We start from the raw sequence: 25,043 nt of genomic DNA, 5'->3' as shown, positions 1-25,043 counted from the left end.
TAGGCGGGAGTTATCGTCACGTTTATCCATGTTGTTGTTGTCGCCTAGCAGCAGCCGGCTAAGTTGTTGATGGACTCTGACAGCGATGACCATTATGGGACTGCTCTGGAGGATGAAGACGACTCTGGAGGTTGTTTGGAGTCAGGGCAGGGACTAGAGAGGCCTGTTGGTCAACAGGTGGCATTTGAGTCAGGGAGCAGTGAGGAGGAACAGAGGGAGGTAGTCCCTGATATGTGTGCGTAGAGCTGAGAAGAGAAGGCAGCAGCTGTGGAGAAGACGTCATAGAAGGAAATAGGGACAGGTGGCTACTGTTGTGCCCCCCCCCAAAAAAGAGTTTATAGGTGGAGCGACGGGAGGGGAATCTTTGCAGGAAACAACAGTCCACTTTACTAGCCATTGAGAAAGCATTAGGTAAGTCTAATCTTGGTTTCTTGAAGATAGCGTTCTAGGCTCCTAGCCAAGGTGTGGCTTTATCTCCGTCATTAGTCGTGGTAGACAGCCAAGCCTGTGTCTGCATATTCATTAGAATCACGGGACAGAACAGTTTGTTTCCTGCCTTAAAATAAAAGTTGTAAATATCATCACCATGGAGCAGCTACGTGCCGAAAACGTGCAACCTTCGCAACAGGTGGCTATGTTGGCTGTTCTGACCCCCTTTCTTCCTTTGCCCACACAGAACACGCTCCGGAACAATACTATTTTAACAGGGTTTATTACACAGACAGACAGACAGATCCTTGGCAGTAAACCACCACGACAAGGCTCACAAACACAAGACACGAAAGCAGCTATCCAGCCTGCTACGTTTCCAAGACCAAACTTCTTGCAGGATTTCTTTGTTGACTGCTGCAAAGGGCGTATGCTCAGTCAACCCTTTTATAGCCTGAAGGGGAGTCTACTTATCAGCAGCTGAGAGCCCTTACCGCCGGTAACTGCGCCCTCGCTCCCTGCGTCTGTGGGCGCCGCGATAACGAGCGTCCAAGAACTCCCTGCTGATCTCTGATTCACTGTCCCGTGACTCCTCCCCACTGCTCCAAGGCATGGCATCAGGAGCCCCCCTCCTTTGGCTCTCACCGCTGCTCCATGCCTCAGGAGCCTCCTGGTGGCCGACCAGACTCTCCGATCCCTGCTCAGAGTCAGAACCCTGCCCAAGATCCTCCTCATTCTCCAGAGCCGACTCATAGGGACCCTCACTCTCGGAGTCTGGTGGCAGCTGCAACGGCTCCTGCTGGGCCACAACAGTTGGCTGTCCAGGTGGCACAGCTCCAAGCTCAACCTGTTCCATCCCCACCTCGGAGGAAATGCCCTCTTGCAGTGCCTGATAAATTTGATGGCAACCAAGCCATGTTTCCAGCTTTCTTGGGACAATGCCAGCTATTTATCAGCTTGAGAGCAGAGGATTTCCCCACTGACCGAGATAAAGTGGGGTTTATGATTAGCTTACTCTTCGACTCCGCAGCTCATTGGGCGACGCCACTGCTGGTCCAGGCTAGCCCTTTGCTGGATGACTTCAGGGGGTTCTGTGACCACCTCCGGTTAATGTATGAGGACCCCATTAAGACGGAGACGGCTACCCGACATCTGAAGACTCTGAAGCAGGGCCGGGGTTCCTTGCAAGACTACATCAGTGAATTTAGGCTACTAAGCCAGGATTTGGCTTGGAATGAGGCAGACCTCATGGACACATTTGAGGATGGGTTGTCGGAGGAATTGCAGGATGAGCTGGTGCGTGTGGATAGGCCACCGAATTTCAATGCGTTGGTCCACCTGTGTCTCCGGATTGATGCTCGGTTGCAGAGGCAGGGAATTTGCCGCACGTCCCAGGAGAACAGGGTGGTTCCGGTCATGCGTGACGTTTGGGACCAAGTATGCGGTCCCTCTGTGTTCGGTAGATCCTCCTATGCTTGTGGAGACCATTGACGGCCAGGTGCTTCTGTCTGGGCCTATCAAGGCCGCCACGCAACCCTTGCTCCTGGTCATCGGGGCTCATGAGGAAGCCATCCAGTTCTACATTACCTCTGGCCTGCATTTCCCCGTGGTCTTGCGCTTGGCTTGGCTTCGGGTGCACGACCCACAGATCTACTGCTCCCAGAACCTTGTCAACTTTCCAGCCTTGCAATGTGTGGACCACACCCGTCATGTCTATGCAGGCCATCTGCTGAGTCCGCCCGGGGTGTCCTTGCCTTCTGACATAGCAGTTTTTGCAGACGTGTTCAGTGAACAAGAAGCAGACCAATTGCCACCGCACCAGCCATATGATTGTCCCATCGATTTGATTCCGGACGTGCCACTCCCTGTGGGTTGTTTGTATTCGATGTCAGACATGGAGTTGGCAGCATTGGGGGACTTTTTGGACAAAAACCTCCCTCGGGGTTTTATCAGACCCTCGTCTTCGCTATTGTCTGCCCCGGTCTTGTTCGTCAAAAAGAAGACCGGAGATTTGAGACTCTGTTGTGACATCTCTACTGTTTGTGGGAGAGGCACATATGGTGGGGGCCGAGGGCCAAATTATGTTCAGAGGACGCGGGTTTGCTGTTTAAGAGCGATCGAGCGTTCAGACCCTCATCGCCCTTCTCGCACCCCCGGGTGCTCGGGATTACAGGACCCTGGTCTCCGGCTGGTGTCGCTTAACGCCAGGTCCATGGTACATAAGGCTCCCCTCATTTACGACCTCATACAAGAGGGTAGAGCGGACCTGGCGTGCATTACGGAGACCTGGTTGGGCCATGAGGGGGGTGTTCCCCTTAGCAAACTATGCCCACCACGCTTCCGGGCGTTTCACCAGCTGAGAGCCCAGGGCAGGGGCGGGGGAGTGGCAGTGGTTATCAGGGAAAGTCTCAGACCTCAGGAGGTCACTGTGCCTCAGATAGGCGGCTGTGAGTCCCTCTTTGTGAAGTGGGGCCTTGGAGCTCAGGTGGGCCTTTTGGTTACGTACCTGTCTCCCTGCTACGTTTCATCGGCCCTGCCGGAGCTGCTGAATGTGTTAGCTGGATTGGCAGTTGATTTCCCCAGGCTCATGGTCCTGGGGGATTTCAATCTGCCTTCCATTGGCGAGACATCCGAGTCAGCTCGGGAGTTCATGGCTTCCATGACATCTATGGACCTAACTCAGTTAATTCAAGACCCCACCCATAATGGGGGACACACGCTCGACCTGATTTTTGTCTCTGGGCAGTGGATGAATGATCTAGATTTAGGGGATATTTCTATTCAACCCTTGTCATGGTCTGATCATTTCCTCATCAGGCTTGACTTCCATACCGCTACCCCTCACCGCAGGGAGGCGGAACCGACTAGATGGTTCCGCCCCAGGCGCCTGATGGACCCCGAAAGGTTCCTGATGGAGCTTGGGACTTGTCCTGAATCCCTTGTTCACAACTCGACCGAAGACCTAGTAGAAGCCTGGGATAGGGCGGCCACTGGGGCCTTGGATCGCGTTGTGCCTTTGCGGCCTCTGACCTGGTGTCGATCCCGGGTGACTCCCTGGTTTACAGAGGAGCTCCGGGAGATGAAACGCCGGAAAAGAAGCCTAGAGAGTGGTTGGAGGGCCAGCCGGTCCGAATCTGATCGAACACTATTTATTATTTATTTATTTATTTTACCGTGCTTCTAGACCGCCCCCTCTCCCGAAAGGGACTCGGGGCGGTGTACAGTCCATATAAAGAATATATCAAAATACAATAAATAGAAGAATTAAATATGTACAGTTAAATATGGAGGAGGTTAAAATAGAATTAAAAAGAACTGTACAGAGCCAGTATATATAAATATAGTTTTAAAACCCCTAGGACACACACAAATTAAATTAAAAACAATACCCCTAAAATAACCAGTTAATAGTACGTTTACCAGGAGGAACAGTTGTAATTAAGCCAGGCCTGCTAGTCGGAACAGGTGAGTCTTCAATTTTTGCCGGAAGGAGCGGAGGTCAGTGGTGGTTCTGATGTCGGGGGGGAGGTCATATTAAATCCTACTTAGTGGCGATAAAAGCGGCAAAATGGCAACATTTTTCCGCTCTTATTGCGTCCGCAGATAACCGCCCAGCCGCCCTGTTTAGGGTGACTTGCTCCTTACTTAACCAAGGAACTAGGGTAGGGCTGAAGAATTTGTTCAGTATCTGCAGGGTAGGGCTGAAGAATTTGTTCAGTATCTGCAGGATAAAATCGCTCAGATCCAGACAGGCTTGGACTCTGACTAGGTAGATTCGGGCGAGCCGACAGGGATGAATCTTGTGGAGACAATCTGGGATGAGTTTGAACCTGTGACCCCCGAGGGCATGGACAGGATTATGGGGAGACTCAGTGCTGCCACTTGTGTGCTGGACCCGTGTCCCTCTTGGTTAGTTTCGGCTTCCCGGGAGGTGACACGAGGCTGGCCCCAGGCGATTACCAACGCTTCATTGAGAGAGGGGTTCTTTCCCACCGCCTTGAAGGAGGCGGTGGTGAGGCCCCTCCTTAAGAAGCCTTCCCTGGACCCAGCTTCTTTAGCCAACTATCGTCCGGTCTCCAACCTTCGCTTTGTAGCGAAGGTTGTCGAGAGTGTGGTAGCACGTTAGCTTCTCCAGTCCCTGGATGAAGCTGTCTACCTGGATCCGTTTCAGTCGGGTTTCAGGCCCAGGTACAGAACGGAGACGGCATTGGTCGCATTGGTCAATGATCTCTGGCGGGCCCGGGACAGGGGCTGCTCCTCTGTCCTGGTCCTATTAGACCTCTCGGTGGCTTTCGATACCATCGACCATGGTATCATACTGCGATGACTCGGGGGGTTGGGAGTGGGGGGCAACGTTTTACGGTGGTTCTCCTCCTACCTGTCGGATCGGTCGCAGTTTGTGTTGACTGGAGGGCAGGGATCGACCCCCAGGTGCATCACTTGTGGGGTGCCCCAGGGGTCGGTTCTCTCACCCCTCCTGTTCTACATATATATGAAACCACTGGGCGAGATCATCCGTGGTTTTGGGGTACGGTATCATCAATATGCTGATGATACCCAACTTTTCATCTCTACCCCAAACCACCCAAACGATGCCCTCGACGTGATGTCCCAATGCCTGGAGGCTGTGCGCATCTGGATGGGGAGGAACAGGCTGAAGCTCAATCCCTCCAAGACTGAGTGGCTGTGGTTTCCGTCATCCCGATTTGTGCATCTTGTCCCATCTTTGATGATAGGGGGAGAAATTTTAGCCCCTTCAGAGAGGGCCCGCAATCTGGGAGTCCTCCTGGATACGCGGCTTAGTTTAGAAGAACACCTGACGGCCGTGACCAGGAGGGCCTTTTACCAGGTTCACCTGGTACGTCAGTTGCGCCCCTTCCTGGATAGGGATGCTCTGTGCACAGTCACTCATGCCCTCGTCCTTTCTCGCCTGGACTACTGCAATGCTCTCTACATGGAGCTGCCCTTGAAGAGCACCCGGAGGCTTCAGCTGGTCCAGAATGCGGCCGCGCGGGTTGTCATGGGGGTACCTAGGTGTTCCCATGTTACACCCCTTTTAGGTGGCCTGCACTGGTTGCCAGTTGTTTTCCGGGTGTGATTCAAGGTATTAATTATGACCTTTAACGCGCTCCATGGCTTACACCCAGGGTACCTGCGAGACCACCTACTGCCACCAGTAGCCTCCCACCGTCCAGTACGATCCCACAGAGTTGGCCTCCTCAGGGTGCTGTCGGCCAGACAGTGTCGGCTGGTGACCCCCAGGGGGAGAGCCTTCTCTGTGGGAGCGCCTTCCCTCTGGAATGAGCTGCCCCTGGAGCTTCGCATAATCCCCGACCTCCGGTCCTTCCGACGCGCCCTAAAAAGTTGGCTTTTCCAGCAAGCCGGCCTGGCCTGTTAATTTTATCTAAGTTTTAAAATGTTATTGTCATATTAATTGGGTTTGGTTTTTTTGGATATTTATCTAATTTCCTTTTAACTTTTGTGATATGTGTTTTTTAATGTTGTACGCCGCCCTGAGTCCTTTGGGAGAAGGGTGGCATATAAATCCAATAAAACAAAACAAACAAACTATCATAGGCTCAATGCTATCACGGTGCGCAATCGATATCCTCTGCCCCTTATTCCTGAACTGTTGGAGCGGCTCAGAGAGGCTAAGGTGTTCACCAAATTGGATCTCTGTGGAGCTTAAAATATTGTCCGGATCTGACCCGGGGATGAATGGAAGATGGCATTTGGCCCCAGGTACGGGCATTTTGAGTACACGGTCATGCCTTTTGGGCTGACCAATGCCCCTGCTGTCTTCCAAAATTTTATGAACGACATCTTCCTGGACCTTTTGGACCAGTTTGTTGTCATTTATCTCGATGACACCTTGATTTACTCATCCTCCCAGGAGAGCCATCGGCGGCACCTACGCCTGGTCCTACAACAGCTCATTGAGAATCGCTTGTATGCGAAACTGGAGAAGTGCCCGTTTTGGCAGTCCACCATTGAGCTCCTGGGACATCGTATCTCTCCCGAAGGAATTGCGATGGAGCCGGGTAAGGTGGAGTCTTTGTGTAGTTGGCAACCTCCTCGGCGAGTGAAGGATGTCCAATGACTCCTCGGGTTTACCAACTACTATCGGACCTTTATCCACAGCTTTGCTTCCCTGACTGCGCCCCTCACTCGGCTCCTGCATAAAAAAAGTTCCGTTTCACTGGAGGGGCCCTAAGCACCATGCGTTCCAGGCCTAGAAGCAGGCCTTCATGAAAGAGCCCATTTTGAAGCGTCCTGACCCACAGCATCTGTTTGTAGTGGAGGCAGATGCGTACAACCAAAGGGAGGATGCCCTATCAAGGAAACCCGAGTATTCGTGTAACAAACACCCGATTCCACCTGACATTTTTGCCCGTAGAGTCCTCCACGGTTCACGAGCCTGTGGACTTACGGCCTCAGATACGGAAAGCGCAGCAGCATGATTGGGTGGAACAACGGAAGGCAGTGGTGGGGCCTGCCTCCCCATGGACATTCACCGATGAACACTTGCGGTACGGAGACAGACTCTATGTGCCAGCGGGGCCCCTTCGGGGACTTATTCTATCCCAGTGCCATGATAATCCTGTGGCGGGGCACTTTGGCCTCTTCAAGACCTTGAACCTGGTCTCCCATACCTTCTGGTGGCCCCGATTGCGACATGATGTACAATCTTACGTCACGTCTTGTGTACGGTGTCGGCAGGCCAAGTCAGCAACGGGAGCCCCTCCAGGGCTGCTCCAGCCATTGCCGACCCCGGAAAGACCCTGGGGGGCCATTTCTATGGACTTCCTGACGGACTTGCCTCCGTCTTCTGGATTTACCACGGTGTTCGTGGTGGTAGACATCCTGACGAAGATGGCGTATTTTATCCAGTGTCGGAGATTACCAACAGCCCGCGTCACCGCCCGCATATTTATCCAACATGTTTTCAGGCTGCACAGCCTACCTGACAAGGTCGTGTCAGACAGAGGAACGCAATATACAGCCCAGTTTTCGAAATGGCTGATGACGGCCTTGGATGTCAAGATCTGCTTGTCCTCAGCACACCATCCCGAAACCGACAGAGGGACAGAGAAAGTGATCGGGATCTTGGAGCAGTACCTGCACTGTTTTGTGAACCAGCAGCAAAATGATTGGACGGACTACCTGGCAGTAGCGGAGTTTGCGTTCAATAACTCACAGCACAAATCCACGCAGAGGACGCCCTTCTTGGCCAATGTGGGGTATCATCCTCGGTTCTTTCCCCTCACACCCACCGACTCACCAGTCCTCACAGCTAAGGACTTCCTGTCGGAACTACACGCGGTCCATCAAGTGGTGCGGCGATATCTGGATGAAGCCAAGGAGGACTATAAGAGAGTTGTGGACAGGTCTCGGCGCGTGACGCCGGCGTTGATTGTGGCCGATCGAGTGTGGCTGTCCACTAGACACCTTCTGTCAAACCGTCCGGTCAAGAAGTTAGACCACCGTTACCTTGGGCCGTTTCCTGTTGAAGCAGTCATCAATCCGGTCGCCTATCGCCTGACTTTACCACGTTCGATGCGAGTCCATCCGGTCTTTCATCAATCTCTTCTTGTTCCTGAATGGCCGCCTTGTCCTCTTCGCCAACCCAATCATCCCCAGCCAGAACCCCGTGCCGATGAGGAGCTGGCCGAGTACGAAGTTGCCAGGATCTGAGATTCCCGATGGCTAAAAGGACGGTTCCAATACCTGGTGGAATGGAAAGGCCGAGAGCCGGAGGATGTTACCTGGGAGGATGTGACCTCCGTGCATGCACCTGCTTTGGTGCAGGCCTTCCATAAACAATTCCCAGCTAAGCTACACCCTGAGGATCAGACCCGGGGGAAGGGCCCTGCGGTGAGGGATAGTGTTGTGGCCCAGCAGCGGCCAGCTGAGCTGTTGATGGACTCTGACAGTGATGACCATTATGGGACTGCTCTGGAGGATGAAGAAGACTCTGGAGGTTGTTTGGAGTCAGGGCAGGGACTAGAGAGGCCTGTTGGCCATCAGGTGGCATCTGAGTCAGGGAGCAGTGAGGAGGAACAGAGGGAGGTAGTCCCTGATATGTGTGTGCGTAAAGCTGAGAAGAGTTGGGAGCAGCTGTGGAGAAGACGTCATAGAAGGAAATAGGGACAGGTGGCTACTGTTGTGGCCCCTCCCAAAGAGCTTATAGGTGGAGTGACGGGAGGGGAATCTTTGCAGGAAACAACAGTCCACTTTACTAACCGTTGAGAAAGCATTAGGTAAGTCTAATCTTGGTTTCTTGAAGATAGTGTTCTAGGCTCCTAGCCAAGGGGTGACTTTATCTCTGTAATTAGTCGTGGCAGACAGCCAAGCCTGTGTCTGCATATTCATTAGAATCACGGGACAGAACAGTTGTGGGGGTGTTTCTCTATTTCGATAGCTTCCATTATTATTCTCTTGTTGAAGTGTTCACTTTTGGAGATTAATTTGGTTCCTTCAAAATCAATTTCGTGTCCTGTAGCTTTAAGGTGCTAGAAAAGGGAGGAAGTTTTTTTCTTTTTTTCCTACTGCGTTCTTGTGTTCTGTGATGTGTGCATTTATTCTCCTGTTCGCTTGTCCTATGTATGTTGCAGGGCAGATTTTGCATGGTATTTCGTAGACTCCTTGGTTTTCTAGCTGGATTTTGTCTTTGGGGTTTCTTAAAATGTTGGCTAATTTTTGGTCAGTGTTGAAGGCTGTCTTGATATTGTGTTTGTGGAGAATTTTGCTGATTTTATCTGTGGTGCCTTTGATGTAAGGGAGGAGGGCGATGCCGTTGTCCTGTTCTGTGTCTCGGTTTTTGGGGTGAGTCTCCCTTTGGATTAAGTTGGTAATTGTTTTCCTTTGGAATCCGTTGGAGATTAATACGTTTGTGAGAGTGTGTAATTCCGTTTTCAGGTGCTCTTTGTCAGCTATGTGTTTGGTTCTGGAGATGAGGGTCTTGGCTACAGAGTTGATCTGTGCAGGGTGGTGATGGGATTGTGTGTTTAGGTAGTGGTTGGTGTGTGTTTTTTTCCAGTAGATGGTGTGTCCTAGGGAGCCATTGGGTTTTTTGTAGATTAGGACATCCAGAAAGGGAAGTTGGTTGTTTGCTTCTATTTCCATGGTGAATTGTATTTTGGGGTGTAGGCTGTTGAGATGTGTGAAGAAGTTGTCCAGTTTTTCTTTCCTGTGTGGCCAAATTACGAAAGTGTCATCTACATATCTAAGCCAGAGTTTGGGTTTGTGTTCAGATTTATCTAAGGCGTTAGTTTCAAAATGTTCCATGTATAAGTTTGCAATGACGGGTAAGTGGGGTGATCCCATGGGTGCTCCTTCTATCTGTTTGTATCTTTGTCCATTATGGATGAAGTATGTGTTGGTTAGGCAGTGGTTGGTCAGGTCCAGGATGTGTTTAGGGAGGTTGTGCCGAAAACACCAGCCTGAAGATGGCGAGTGAGACCTTGCCGAAACGTTGCCAAGACAATCTCAATCTTACACGGGAAAAGACCCGAATACAACAAGACCAGCATGCCTACACCCGTGAAAATCTACGAAAACATATATATATATATATATATATATAGATAGATAGATAGATAGATAGATAGATAGATAGATAGATAGATAGTCGGGTCTTTTCCAGTGAAAGATTGAGATTGTCTTGGTAACGTTTCGGCGAGGTCTCGGCATCTTCAGGCTGGTGTTTTCGGCTTCGTTTTTGCGTGAGTAAAGCGTGGTCGGAGCTGCCGTCTTTCTATAAATCTTGGGGTGGTGGTGGAGTGCTGGCTTTGTTTCAGTAAGTGGATTGATTGGCTGTGTGGTTGTATCATAATTAGTAGATTGGTGCTGATTGGTGCTGGCTGTGTGTACGTTGTTGTTTTGGGTTGTAACGGCCTGGGTGGTGGGTGGGGCTCGTTTGTTGACTAGGGCTGGTTACCAGATGTCTGGTAGGCGGGAGGTATCGTCGCGTTTATTCATGTTGTGTGGGTGTTTCTCTATTTTGATAGCTTCCATAATTATTATCTTGTTCAAGTGTTCAGTTTTGGAGATTAATTTGGTTCCTTCAAAATCAATTTTGTGTCCTGTACCTTTAAGGTGCTGGAAAAGGGAGGAAGTTTTTTCGTTTTTTCTTACTGTGTTCTTGTGTTCTGTGATGCGTGCATTTATTCTCCTGTTCGTTTGTCCTATGTATGTTGCAGGGCAGATTTTGCATGGTATTTTCTAGACTCCTTGGTTTTCTAGCTGGATTTTGTCTTTGGGATTTCTTAAGATGTTGGCTATTTTTTGGTCAGTGTTGAAGGCTGTCTTGATATTGTGTTTGTGGAGAATTTTGCTGATTTTATCTGTGGTGCCTTTGATGTAAGGGAGGAGGGCGATGCCGTTGTCCTGTTCTGTGTCTCGGTTTTTGGGGTGAGTCTCCCTTTGGATTAGGTTGGTAATTGTTTTTCTTTGGAATCCGTTGGAGATTAATACGTTTGTGAGAGTGTGTAATTCCGTTTTTTGGTGGTCTTTGTCGGCTAGGCGTTTGGTTCTGGAGATGAGGGTCTTGGCTACAGAGTTGTTCTCTGCAAAATCCATCAGTACAATCATTTCGGTTTCTTTTAGGCGGGCTTTCAATGACTTAAAATATTCGCTTTCATGTTTTGAAACGAAGTGGTGATCAGTCAGTTTCCACATTTTGCTAGTGAGTTTTTCAATGAAGCCGTCAACAGTGAGAACATCTGTTTCCAGCATTTCGCGGTCAGTATGAACCCATTGTTTGAATTCTATTGATTTGCCTGAATCCCAGTCCTCAAATATTTCGGCCAGGACTACAAGCTGCTCTTCACCAGGGCAGTTTTGGCATGGCTGTAACATACAATCGTTGGTGTTCAGATCGCAAACTGCCTTTCCCAAGAGCAGCTTGTAGTCCTCTTTAATGTTGGAACCTTGTACCATAAGTTTAACGTTTTGATCAATGGTGCAGACGCAAACGGAATGTGTGCCTGAGGCACAGATGGTGACACACCAGTTTGGTCTTTATGGGCCAACGCAATATAATAGTAGTAATGATGTCTATATAAAATGTCCATAGCAACGTCCTCAACTTTGTCCCTATTTTTAGGTTTTTATATGTCAGCGATGAAAAACCAACCCTACCTTTTTAGGGGGGGTTGAAACATGCTCTTTCTAATGAAAATGATTTAACAGTTTCCAGGTCTTTTTTTGTAAAAGCGAGATGAAAATACCCTATTTTTGGCGTTTTTACAAAAACCGTCGACTTTACACTCAATTTGTGAACTATTGGAAAGCAGTAGGAGAATGACATTTTATATTCAAAAAGCCTGTGTTGCTAAGTTATTACGCACAAAGTTTCACGTTTCTCATACCTTTCCTTCCAGAGATATAAAAAGCTAAACTTTAACCTTTTTTCGAGATGCAGTCATTTTTGGCCAACTTTGCTCCAAATTATCTAGATGGAGATCGTTCATGAGAATGTTTTTATTATTTTGTTTAATAGAGCACAAGTCGTACAAGATGGCCAGGTTTTGTTTCTCTGAACAAAATATTGCCGGAGATATTATGTCTCAAAGTTGCTGGAACCTCAGTCATACTGTAGAAGGCTGCGGTATGGGGGTCAAACAAATTGGATTGGATTGGATTGGATTTATTAGATTTATATGCCGCCCTTCTCCCAAGGACTCAGGGCGGCGTACAGCATTAAAAAACACATAGTACAAAAGTTAAAAGGAAATTAGAAACAGTCCAAAAAACAAACCCAATTTATATAACACTCACATTTTAAAAATTAAATAAAATTAACAGGCCAGGCCGGCTTGCTGGAAAAGCCAACTTTTTAGGGCGCGTCGGAAGGACCGGAGGTCAGGGATTATGTGAAGCTCCGGGGGCAGCTCTTTCAAGAGGGAAGGCGCTCCCACAGAGAAGGCTCTCCCCCTGGGGGTCACCAGCCAACACTGTCTGGCCAACGGCACCCTGAGGAGGCCAACTCTGTGGGATCGTACTGGACGGTGGGAGGCTATTGGTGGCAGTAGGTGGTCTCGCAGGTACCCTGGGCCTAAGCCATGGAGCGCTTTAAAGGTCATAATTAGTACCTTGAATCGCACTCGGAAGACAACCGGTAACCAGTGCAGGCTGCCTAAAAGGGGTGTAACATGGGAGCACCTAGGTACCCCCATGATAACCCGCGCGGCCACATTCTGGACCAGCTGAAGCCTCCGGGTGCTCTTCAAGGGCAGCCCCATGTAGAGAGCGTTGCAGTAGTCCAGGCGAGGAAGGACGAGGGCATGAGTGACTGTGCACAGAGCATCCCGATCCAGGAAGGGGCGCAATTGACGTACCAGGCGAACCTGGTAAAAGGCCCCCCTGGTCACGGCCGTCAGATGTTCTTCTAAACTAAGCCGCGTATCCAGGAGGACTCCCAGATTGCGAGCCTTCTCTGAGGGGGCTAAAATTTCTCCCCCTATCCCCCTATGACTATATCTCCGCAAGTATTGCATTGGCAAACATAACAGTTTACCAATGTTCATTGGGGACATGTGTGCATGTTCACACGAAATTTCATCAAAATCCGTGATGGTCAAGCAGGGACCCCCAGACATGGAATGACCCAGAAGCTCTTCCCCAGAAACATCAACAGGTAACTGCTATCATTTAAGACAAATGCAAGGGGACATGTAAAGATGTATTGCTTCAAGTTTCTATCAATTTTCAGAAATTTAGCAGACAACTTCCTGCTGTCCTTTTCTGAAGGACACATTATCACTCCTTTAAAAAAACCTGCATTTTAGATTGAATTATTTTACAATCATAGCATGTCTAAAACAAACTAGCATGGGTTTATTTCTGGATTCTTACTTGTGACTGTGTTATTTGAGGCAGTCAGTGCAGTTAGTGTATTTACATCCCAGAGGAATATCTGTCTGTCCAGTCCAGCAGATGCTACTAGTTCTTTGTCTTTTGCATAGGCCAAAGCTTTCACATAATCCTAAAACAAAACAGACATACAGAACTAAGTACCAGGATACTGATGTGTCACCACAAGTATTATCTTACTGCATTTTTCTACTTTACCTTATGGGTTCGTAGGGTTGACATGCAAAACCCCTTGTGTGCATTCCATACTTTAACAGTAGTATCAGATGAAGCAGATATCACTATAAAAATAAAATGGATTGTTTGTCTTGATGGTAAGTAACAAGAGAAATTTGTTTACCACTAAAACACAGAATCACTACTAGTGATAACTGCTCAGAAATATATGCAAGAGCTAATTAATGGAAGCATGTCTTTGGAACTCTATCTCTGGAATTCAATATCTGATTTTTTTACATTAGTGGTGCTAATATCAGGGAAGCACTTCTGTTGTTTCAGAGATTCTTTTTTATTGGGTATTTCATTTTGTCATGCTTTATGACACTTGGCAACATTATTTTAAAATGTTTTTGCAGCTTTGTTTTTCTAGTTTGTTAACATCACTTGAAAATGGCTTCCACTATGTTTGCGAAGTATATTAAATGTCATATATTAAATGGAATTTTACATGACTGCTATAAATTAAAAAGGGGCCTATGAATGCAAGGCGAAAGATTATGCAAATACCAAGCACGGAGATACCTGACCCACGTCATTCTGTTACATCATATAGTATTCAAAAGGTTACTTACAAGTTTTGCCATTGCAACAAAGTACAGTATCATTCACCCAATCTGTATGATGTTCCATTGATGCTATATAGGGGTCTTGCTGGAATTAAAAACAATATTTTGAGTTCTAATCCTGTGTCATAAGAATTCTCTTGAGACTGTTATGACAAGAGGCAACTTCATCTACACTGTGTGCACAATTATTAGGCAAGTTGTATTTTGGAGGATTAATTTTATTATCGAACAACTACTGCTTGATCAATCCAAAATGTTAATAAACTTCAAACCTCAATATTTAAGAAAGTAAAAGTGAGGTTTTGACTTTCTTAGAAGAATATCGATGTGTGCACAATTATTGGGCAACCATTATTGTGCAGAATTATTATGCAACTAAATGAAAAATGAAAATTTGCCCATCTCACTCGTTTATTTGCATCTGTTAAAGTGAGAATAAACAACAAACTCAAAATGTACAAATAAACATTTTTAAAAAATCAGTGACCAATATAGCCACCCTTCCTTTTAATGACAGTCATAAGCCTTCCATTCATGGAGTGTGTCAGTTTCTTGACCTGTTGATGATCAACTTTTGGTGCAGCAGCAACCACAGCCTCCCAGACACTGTTCAGAGAGGTGTACTGTTTTCCTTCACCGTAAATCTCCTGTTTAAGAAGGGCCCACAAGTTCTCAACAGGGTTTAGGTAAGGTGAGGAAAGGGGTCATGTCATTATTCTTTCATCTTTAAAGCCTTTACTGGCTAGCCACGCAGTGGAGTAGTTCGATGCATGCGATGGAGCATTGTCCTGCATAAACATCATGGTGTCAGCGTTCCAAATATCATCCAGAATTAAATCAGAATCAAAGGCAAAACTTTCCTTAAAGTTCCAATTTAATAAGAGAGACATGTTGGTACATCTGTGGAAACCCGAATCTGAAAGCTTCCTGGGTTTCCACCCAGTTGAAAGTTCATGATCTTGTCCCCACACCCACAAGTTCATCACATGGTCCAATCTTCCTCTGCCACGCTGGCATTTCCACCAATCTAGTTCTGGTCAGGTGCAGAGGTGCGGAGACAAAAGATGACACTGGGCTTCTAGAAAGGAATGTTTTATTTTGACAAAACCACATTCTGCTCCTTACTATTCCCCCCTCCCTATTCCCCACTAATCAAACAGCATAGTAAAATAATAGAAAGTGTGGCAGGCCAAAATCCTAAAAGGAATATGACTGCAGGCCTGACAAGCGGCCTCTCTTCAGAAGAAAAACGTTTCCTGAAAAGAGAATAACATAAAAATTAACATAACACAATTAACCACCTCTTCCCCCTCCCCTCCCCGGGGGACCCTTTGGCTTATCAGGAAACTTCTCATGGAATTGTTTTACTAACTTATCCGCTTTTAGGTCCCAACTTTTCACCCAAGTAGCTTTGGACAAAGGGTACCTCTTCCAATGCACTAAATACTGTAAGCGACCCCTATACAGCCTCCAATCTAAGATTTTTTTCACTTCGTAATGTGTTTCCCCTTCTATCACTACAGGAGAAGGGGGAGCTTGGGTGGACGGTCTTATGCTGGACCCAATTACTGGTTTCAACAAGCTACAATGAAATACTGGGTAAATCTTCCCTAGAATTCTGGGTAGACTGAGTTGAACTGTAACTGGGTTAATTATCTTCACTATTGGGAATGGACCTAGAAATTTTGGGCCCAATTTTTTACTAGGCATTCTAGAATCTTATGTATTTGGTAGATACGAAAACTTTGTCCCCCACACGAAAGGGGGGTTGGAGCGAGCGGTGTTTATCAGCTTGCTTCTTGTATGCTTCTGCCGCATCTGCTAGAGCTTTCTTCGTATTTTCCCATCCTTTCTTTAGTGTGTCCATCCATTCATTCAGAGACATGGAGGAGGGAGGTTCTCTAAGCAGCTCAGGCATGGGAACAAATTCCATGCCACTGGTAATCTGGAAAGGAGTTAATCCAGTGCTGCTGTGGACCGCATTGTTGTATGCCACTTCGGCAAATGGTAGCAAGTCCGACCAGTTGTCTTGCTGATAGTCCACATAACACCAGAAGTATTGTTCCACCATCACATTGGCCCTCTCCGCTGCGCTGTTCGTGCTAGGATGAAACGCTGAGCTGAGTCCTTGTGTGGACCCAATCAATCTCAGGAACTCTCTCCAGAACTTGGCGGTGAACTGAACTCCGCGGTCTGAAATGATCCTTTTGGGCACCCCGTGCAGGCGATGTGTTTCACAAACATTTTTGCTAATTTCTTTGTGGACAGCAGCCCTGAGCAAGTGATGAAATGCACCTGCTTGGAAAACAAATCAATAACTGTCCAGATTACTCTATTTCCGCTGCTCTCTGGGAGCTCGACGATGAAGTCCATTGCGATCTCTTCCCATGGCTGGCTAGTGAGTGATTTAAGTTTTTCAGCCCCCTCCGGCTGCATCTTTCCAGACACTATAAAACTCCAAAATTCCTTTGCTGCTTGGGATATGTAGAGAAGCGTCTCATCTCAGCTTCTTCTTCGCTGACTTTTTACGCTGACCGGGTCAGGTCACTGTTGGGAGACAGCACCCCCCGCCAGCTCCCTGTGCCAGGGTTGCTGGCAATTTATTTTAAGGGAGATTCGGGTTAATGTCAGCATTCCAAATATCATCCAGAATTAAATCAGAGTCCAAGGCATAGCTTTCATCAAAGTTCCAATTTAATAAGAGAGACATGTTGGTACATCTGTGGAAACCCGAATCTGAAAGCTTCCTGGGTTTCCACCCAGTTGAAAGTTCATGATCTTGTCCCCACACCCACAAGTTCATCACATGGTCCAATCTTCCTCTGCCACACTGGCATTTCCACTGATCTAGTTCCGGTCAGGTGCAGAGGTGCGGAGAGAAAAGATGACCTTGGGCTTCTAGAAAGGAATGTTTTATTTTGACAACAACACATTCTGCTCCTTACTATTCCCCCTCCCTATTCCCCACTAATGAAACAGCATAGTAAAATAATAGAAAGTGTGGCAGGCCAAAATCCTAAAATGAATATGACTGCAGGCCTGACACATGGTCTTCTTGAAAGATGCAGACTTTTTCTTGTACCACTGCTTGAAGAAAGTGTCTTCTAAAAACTGGCAGTAAGTTTGGAGGTTGATTTTAAGTCCATCTTCAACCCGAAAAAGTCCAACTAGCTCATACCAGTACCCCACTTCCACCTTGCTGGCGTCTGAGTTGAAGTGGAGCTTTGTGCCCGTTACTGATCCAGCCACGGGCCCATCCGTCAAGAGTCACTATCATCTCATCAGTCCATAAAACCTTTGAAAAATCTGTCTTCAGATATTTCTTGGCCCAGTCTTGCCGTTTCAACTTATGTGCCTTGTTCAGTGGTTGTCGGGTTTCAGCCTTCCTTACCTTGGCCATGTCTCTGAGCACTGAACACCTTGTACTTCTGGGCACTCCAGGTAAGTTTCAGTTCTGGAATATGACGGCAGTGGAGGATAATGGGTTCCTGGTAGCTTTATGTTTGATTCTTCTCAAATCTTTGGCAGTTAATGAGCGTTTTTTCTCAACACGTTTCTTGTGGCCCCGTTGCCTATTTGCAACAAAACATTGGATGGCTCTGTGATCACGCCCAAACATCTTAGCAATTTCAAGAGTGCTGCATCCCTCTTGTTAAGTAAGTAAGGTCCCCGTTAGGAGAGCGAGTGTACAGAGAAGCGTAATGAGAGTGGTATGCAAGAACACGCACAAACCAGTATACAGGGACACCGAATAGTATAAAATATAGTAGTTTACTATGTGGAAATATAGAGGTATTCAGAGTTCAATTTACAGTCCAAGTCATACACGGTTCAGTCAATCAGTTATCAATGTTCTCAGTTAAGGAATGATCCTTCGAACATAGTCCAGTATCAAATAAGCAGTTTAGGCTAACAGTAGCAAAAACACAGTACCTCACAATACACCGATCAGCGTCTAACAAACAGAGAGCTAACAGTCATTCTGGCTCCCTCTTATGGCTGCTTGAGGTAACAGCAACCAATCACATTACAGCAGTACTTAAAGCTACAGTACTACCATCCTGGTTTATATATTGCTAACCCAACTGTTAGCTTACATTCCTAACATTCTCCCCTTTGGGTAAGCAATATATATAACCTTACATTCCTATTCCATATGCTTCACAACAATGTTTATGTTTTATCGTACCTTGAGCTTTGGTAAAGTGATCAGCAATGTTTTCTTCTGACATACAATACTCTAGTGTAATCATTTTACTACTAATACTTTGCCGTACATTCAAATATTTTACGTCAGTATGCTTTGTCCTTGTCTTTACATCAAGATTTGATGCCATCTGGATCGCTGCTTGGTTGTCCTCATGTACAACGATAGGCTCCCGTACATTAATTCCCATATCAATCAGGAGTTGCTTGTAACACACCAAATCAGTACATAACAAGGATAAACATGAAAATTCGGCCTCCATTGTTGATAAACTTAAATGTTTTTGACGAATAGACTGCCATCCAATTAACGCCTTTCCTAAGAATATTGCAATACCTGATGTGGATTTACGTGTAGACATGTCAGTTGCAAAACTTGCATCAGCGTATGCAGTCAATCTCGGTTCACCCTTAGGCTCTAAATATAAGGCATAGTGTATTGTCTGTTTAAGATATCTCAATACACATTTAGCAGCTTGCCAGTGCCGTTCAGTAGGTTCAGCATTAAACCTGGCCAATTGATTAACACTATATGCAATATCTGGCCTAGACCAATTGCTCAGATAAGATAAACTACCAATTAGGGATTGATAAATACCCTTATCAAAAACTGGGCTTTTGACATCATCATGGCTAAATTCTTGACTCATTGAAGTTTTAGCCGGTTTACACACTTCCATTTTGACAGTCCTGAGTAACTGATTGATCTTCTCAATTTGTGATATGTTATATCCTCCCCTAGTCTTATCTATCTTTAAACCAAGTTATTTCTTAATTTCACCAAGGTGTTTTATTTTAAACTGCGCTTTTAATAGTGTAATAATCTCAATAGCCTTTTGCTCTGTTTTAGTAATCAATGCTATATCATCTGTAAACAATAGCAATAATGAAATCATACCATCGCTTTCTTGCTTAAATAAACAAGGATCAGCCATTCCAGCTTTAAACCCTATCCTTGCTCATTTCTTCACTATGCATTGATTCCACTCGTAGCCTGACTGTTTTAAACCATAAAGGCTCTTTTTAAACTTCCAACAATCAGTGTTGCTATCAGTGTTTAACCCTTCAGGTTTCTTTAAATAAATACTGTGTTGCAACGGTGCATGGAGATATGCTGTCTCAACATCTAAATGATTTACTACATATCCATGCTTAGCTGCCCAAACTAATGATGCACGTAATGTTGTGGCTTTTAAACTGGGTGCAAATACTTCATCATAATCATTTGCCGAGTGGTTGAAATTTTGTGCTACTAATCTAGCTTTATGGGTAACAGTCCCATCTACACTTGTTTTAATCTTGTAAATCCATTTACATCCTATAGCATTTTCACCTGGTGGTAATCTCACATTCTCATATACCTCCAGATCTTGTAAAGATTTCAGTTCCCTATTCATTGCTGCTTTCCAAACTATTTGCTCCTCTTTAGGATACGTTGATAGTTCATGATACATTGCAGGAACTTTATGTACTTGACATGCTATACTAGCTTGATATCTGTCAGGTGGTCTTGTTACACGGGTAGAACGCCTAGGCAACTCAGGGCTCACTATTGGACTCTCTTGTTGCGTCTGTTCCCGTTCTTCTAACTCCTCCTGACTTTTCACTTCATCCTGACTTTGCACTTCCTCTTTAATTCTTATAGCTGGTCTTTCTGTTTTACCACTAGGAAATACCTGGGTTTCAATAACTACATCATTGTTACATTCCAGTTTATCCCAACCAACATGCTCTAGAAACATATTAGCACTCTGATAGATCTTAATTGTCCCTTGTTCCCAGAACCTATAAGATCTATGGCTTGAGTCATAACCTACGAAAAATAATTGCCTAGCTCTATGTTGTCCCTTCAATCTGATCTGTGCTGGAATATGCACCCATGCAGGAACTCCAAACGTGTGCAAGTAGCTGAAATCAGGTTTCCTACCATGCCAACGAGTAAATGGTACCTCTCCAGTAGAAGCATTTACAACGTTGTTCAGTAGATGATTAGCACACATCATTGCTTCACTCCATAGATTATCCGGTAAACCTGAATCGGATAACATGGTTCTAGTCATGGTTTGTAATGTTTGCCCCCTTCGTTCTACAAACGAGTTATGTTGTGGTCTATAAGGAGCAGAATGTTTATGCTCAATAGCAGCTGTTTTTAACATTGTTTGGAACTTATAATTGGTAAACTCCATCCCATTATCAGTAACTACAGTAATAACCTTGGCTTTTATCTTTCTTTCCACAAACCTCAGCCAATTAAAGAAATGTTGAAACGTTTCTGTCTTGTCTTTCATTAAATAGCAGAAACTGTATCTTGAATGAGTATGATACTCAAAACATAACAGGCACCTCCCAAACTGGGTTTCATAGGTCCAATTAGATCAGCAAAAACAACTTCCAAAGGTTCCTTTGTTTTAAACACATTACATCTGTTTGCTGGAGTAACCTTGCTCTTTTCCTGACTACACACATTACAATTTAAATATTTACTGCAAGGTTTTAACTTTACTCCTTCTCACAACTTAACAGTTTGTTGCAGCATCTTGAAATTAATGTGCCCCATACGCCTATGTAGCAGATGTATGCATTCATCATGTGGTTTCACATTATCATAGACTGAGTTAGCAGTATGGGCATCAGATATAATATATAAACCATTTGTTAATTTGGCAGTAACCCTATTACCTTCCTTTTCTATGATACAGTTATCTCCCCTAAAGGTTACTACATAGCCAATATTAACTAGAGCTCTTACTGATAATAAATTAAATTCCAGTTTAGGTATATACAACATGGATAAACGCTCATTTACAAATGAACACTTTGCCATACCTTCACCAGATGCTTTCACCCTCCAACCATTTGCCAAAGATACATGTTGCTTGCTGGCGGACAATTTTACAAAACAATTCTTATTTCTAGTAATGCACTGTGATGCTCCACTATCAACAACCCATGAATCATGGCTTATTGGTGCATTTCTAGAGATAGTCAAAGTAGACATATCTAAATAGCCATTAGCATTTTTCTTAGCTTTTCTAATATTCTGGTGTTTTGCATGTTTACAGAATCTAGCTATATGCCCCTTAGCCCCACAAGAAAAACATTTTCTAACAGTATAGGCAGTTGAAGGTGACTCTTCATGTTGTGGTGGTTTCTCTCTCAGTTGTTCCCTTTCCAACCTCCTTCTGGACTCTTCCAATAGTCGTGCAGTTATGTCAGACAATGTTAGTTCATTTCGAGTTAGGACCTCAAGTGAAGATACAAAATCATCATAACTCTCATCCAGTGAAGACAGAATGATGTAGACTTGATGTAACTCTGAGAAAATAAGTTCCTTTTCATGTAGTTCTTGGAAAACTCCTTTCATAAAGTTTAAATGAGCTAACATATCTCCACCCTTCAGAAGACGTGCCCTAAACAGTTTGCGGGTAAGATGTATATGTGCACCTACAGTGTCACGTACATATATCTTCTTCAAATTATCCCAACATCTTGCTGCAGAATTCTCCCCACGAATATGAACTAATTGTTGGTCAGTCAATGTTAGACCAATTATACACAATGCTCGTTCGTTGCATCGTTGAACCTCTGCTATCTTCTTGGCATCATCCTCGACATTTGGATCCCAAGAAGTCACGTCCGGTGGATTCTGTACAGCATCCCATAATCCCTCAGTACGCAGGAGTAGGCTGCACTTCATAGACAAGGAAACGTAGTTTGTTCCATCCAATCGGGTCATTAGTGATAGACTTGCTGATTGTGCGTGTGCCATCTTCTCCATAATAGTAACACTTACAAACTAAACAGCTGTCTGTATATGGTATTGCATATCAACACCAACTCTCTTTTTAGCTACGTCTGGTACACTCTTAAAGCTACAGTACTACCATCCTGGTTTATATATTGCTAACCCAACTGTTAGCTTACATTCCTAACACCTCTGAAATACTTTTTACAATTTTTGAATTTTCAGAGTCAGTTAAATCTCCTTTTTGGCCCATTTTGTGTGAGGAAAAGAAGCTGCTTAATAATTATGCACACCTTGATATAGGGCAGGGGTCTGCAACCTCAAACACTCAAAGAGCCATTTGGACCAGTTTCCCACAGATAACAAAACACCAGGAGTCACAAAACCTGGCTGGGTGTGGCCAACTCAAGGTCACTCTCACCCAGTCACGTGACTCCCCCCCACCCAGCGACACCTACCCAGGTTTCATGGCTCTCGGTGTTTTCTGTGGGAAATGGGTCTCTCTCTCTCTCTCTCTCTCTCTCTTTCTCTCTCTCTCTCACACACACACACATACACACACACACACACACACACACTCCCTCCCATGTCTGTTTTTCTCTCTTTTTCCTGTCCCTCTCTTTTTGTTTTCTTTCTTTCTTCTTCTCTTTCTTCCTTGCCTTTCTTCCTTCCATTTCCCTCCTTCTTTTCTTTCTTTCTCATTGAACAAGATAGCAAATCCAAAATAAAGTTATTAATTGTGGGAAATTGCTTCTCCGTAATCTTTTCATAGTGAACTCTTAAGTTGATAGAAGCTGGCAAGATTGTACTAACAGCAATAGCATATATATTTTGATTTCTTTTGAGTTTGACAATATAATACATTATCCAAAATTATAAGTAATCTTATTTTCAGATGCATTTTTTCCCATCTGTTATTTCCTTTAAAAAAATCAGACTTGCTTCCAATTTGTGCCTTCTGGCAAACTGCAATTTTCGCGGCAAGAGATTTAGCTTGCCAATGCTTTCGTCATAGGACTGGGAGAGCTTTATTTCTTTCTCTTTGTTTCTTCTTTCTTTCTTTCTTTCTTTCTTTCTTTCTTTCTTTCTTTCTTTCTCTCCCACTTCTCATTTGTTTCCCTCTCTTTTCCCTCTCTCTCTTTCTCTCCCTCCAGCTCTCTCTCATTTCTCTCTCCCCCTTCTCTCTCAATTGTTTCTCTCTTTTTCCTCTCTCTCATTCTCTCCCTCCAACATTTTCTCATTTTCTCCTCTTTCTCTCCTCTTTTCTCTCTCTTTCTCATCTCTTTCTCACGTGCACACAAGCAAGATACCCTCCTGGGACGGGATCATGGTGGCGGCAGGGACGGCAATTCCTCCTCCCACTGCCGCCACTGCGCAGTGAGGTGAGTAGCCGGCTGCGCAGCGCAAGAGAGCTGAAGCTCTTCCCTTCCTGCATCTGGCGATGGCGGCAGCTGCTCCTCCCCATTCCCCTCCTTCCTGAGCCAACACGAAGGGGACTGCAGCTGGTGCTGAGCTGCCCGCAAAGGACACTGAATTGCAAAAAGCAACTGGTCATGGGCAGTGCAGAGAAAATGCTTGGGGCGCTTCAGCCACGCAGCTCTGTGGAGAGGCTCACGCCTTCTCGGGGCAAAGTGCAGGTCATGCAACCGGGTCAGCAGGGAGCCACAGGAGGGGTCAAAGAGCCACATACAGCTCTAGGGCCATGGGTTGCCAACACCCGATATAGGGTGTTGATCTTAGGCCACACCCTCCCTCATTACACAAATACACATCACCTGATATGCTTATATCCACTAAGCACTCAAGTTTATACAGCTTGGAGGTAGAAAATATGCATAAAAATGATATTGTCAAAATACTCACTTGCCTAATAATTGTGCACAGTGTATATTTCAGAACTACGTTAGCAGTCAGTGCATCATTTGCCACCAAGTTCAGGATCCAGTTTAATTATTTCAGCTAGTTTTTAATCCAAGAAAATACAGAATTGTTATTTAGGTTTAGGTTTAGGTTTATTTGGATTTATATGCCGCCCTTCTCCAAAAGGACTCAGGGTGGCGTACAACATTAAAAACACACATCACAAAAGTTAAAAAAAAGATTAAACCCAAAGGCTATTCTTTAATAATGTAAACAATTTTCACTGGCTCATTTCACTATATGCCTAACAGTGAAAACATATTTGTAAAGTACATTCCATGCTTAGTTTACCTTGTGTTGGTTTACACTCCATATTCTGATGATCGAATCTCGACCTGCAGTAAAAAGTCTGTTCAATGCTGGATCCAGCTGTAGTGCATTTACCCCATTGCGATTGTATTTCTCCACCTCATCTCTAATTACATAAGAGACCTAAAACATTTGACATAAATCCAACAGAAGCATTAAGGAACTATAAGCAGAAACTTCATTCTGTTCAAGCTATTCATGTTTAACAATACCTCCCTTTCATTAAAAAAAATGAATTCCTAAACTACTGATGTCCCATATTAGGAATGTACAAAACTCACACATTCAGGAATGGAGTATTCCAGATAATTTGGGAATGTTCCATTCCCCTTTGAAAAAACTTTCCGTCTTTCTTCTTGCAGCATCCTGCTTTCTTTCATTTCTTCCTTCAGACCATATATGTATTTAGTTCCGTGAATGTTTCTGTCGCAAATGTTGGACAGATAGGTTGGCGTAAGTATTTGGTTGGTTGATGCTCAAGCAGCCAAATGTTTAGTCGTACCACCAACTCCGTCACATGGTGATTTGGTGAAACAAAATCACATGGTGAAACATTTATGGAATTAAATACATGTGTTCCAAAGGAAAAAATTGAAGAAAGCAGGATGCTGCAAGAAGAAAGATGGAAAGTTAGCAGCACAATAGCTGGCACAAGAGATCATCACCAGTTTGTGCCAGTTGATTCAAATTCAATTTCTGTCAGCAAAGTTTCAAATGACACGATTAACTTTGTGGCCAAAATGTCCAATACCGTCGATCAGAATTTAAAATTG

At 45.2% G+C, this 25,043-nt stretch overlaps 1 protein-coding gene across 1 annotated transcript in view; it reads right to left on the bottom strand.

Annotated features, from left to right (window-relative positions):
* Positions 1–25,043, bottom strand: part of LOC309400797 (WD repeat-containing protein 48-like) — a 105,666-nt gene that overhangs the window by 56,739 nt on the left and 23,884 nt on the right. Inside the window, exons 2-5 of the mRNA XM_081969484.1 lie at positions 24,253–24,393; positions 14,097–14,175; positions 13,504–13,586; positions 13,288–13,417 (exon numbers count right to left, since the gene is read on the bottom strand). Coding sequence (XP_081825610.1) covers positions 13,288–13,417; positions 13,504–13,586; positions 14,097–14,175; positions 24,253–24,393 — 433 coding nt within the window. The remainder of the gene's footprint in view (positions 1–13,287; positions 13,418–13,503; positions 13,587–14,096; positions 14,176–24,252; positions 24,394–25,043) is intronic.

The sequence above is a fragment of the Natrix helvetica genome, assembly GCF_964273705.1.
Source record: "Natrix helvetica genome assembly, chromosome: W".
NCBI classification, from domain to species: Eukaryota; Metazoa; Chordata; class Lepidosauria; order Squamata; family Natricidae; genus Natrix; species Natrix helvetica.
The sequence above is the reverse complement of the archived record's forward strand: the minus strand, read 5'-3'. Positions and strand labels throughout refer to the sequence as shown.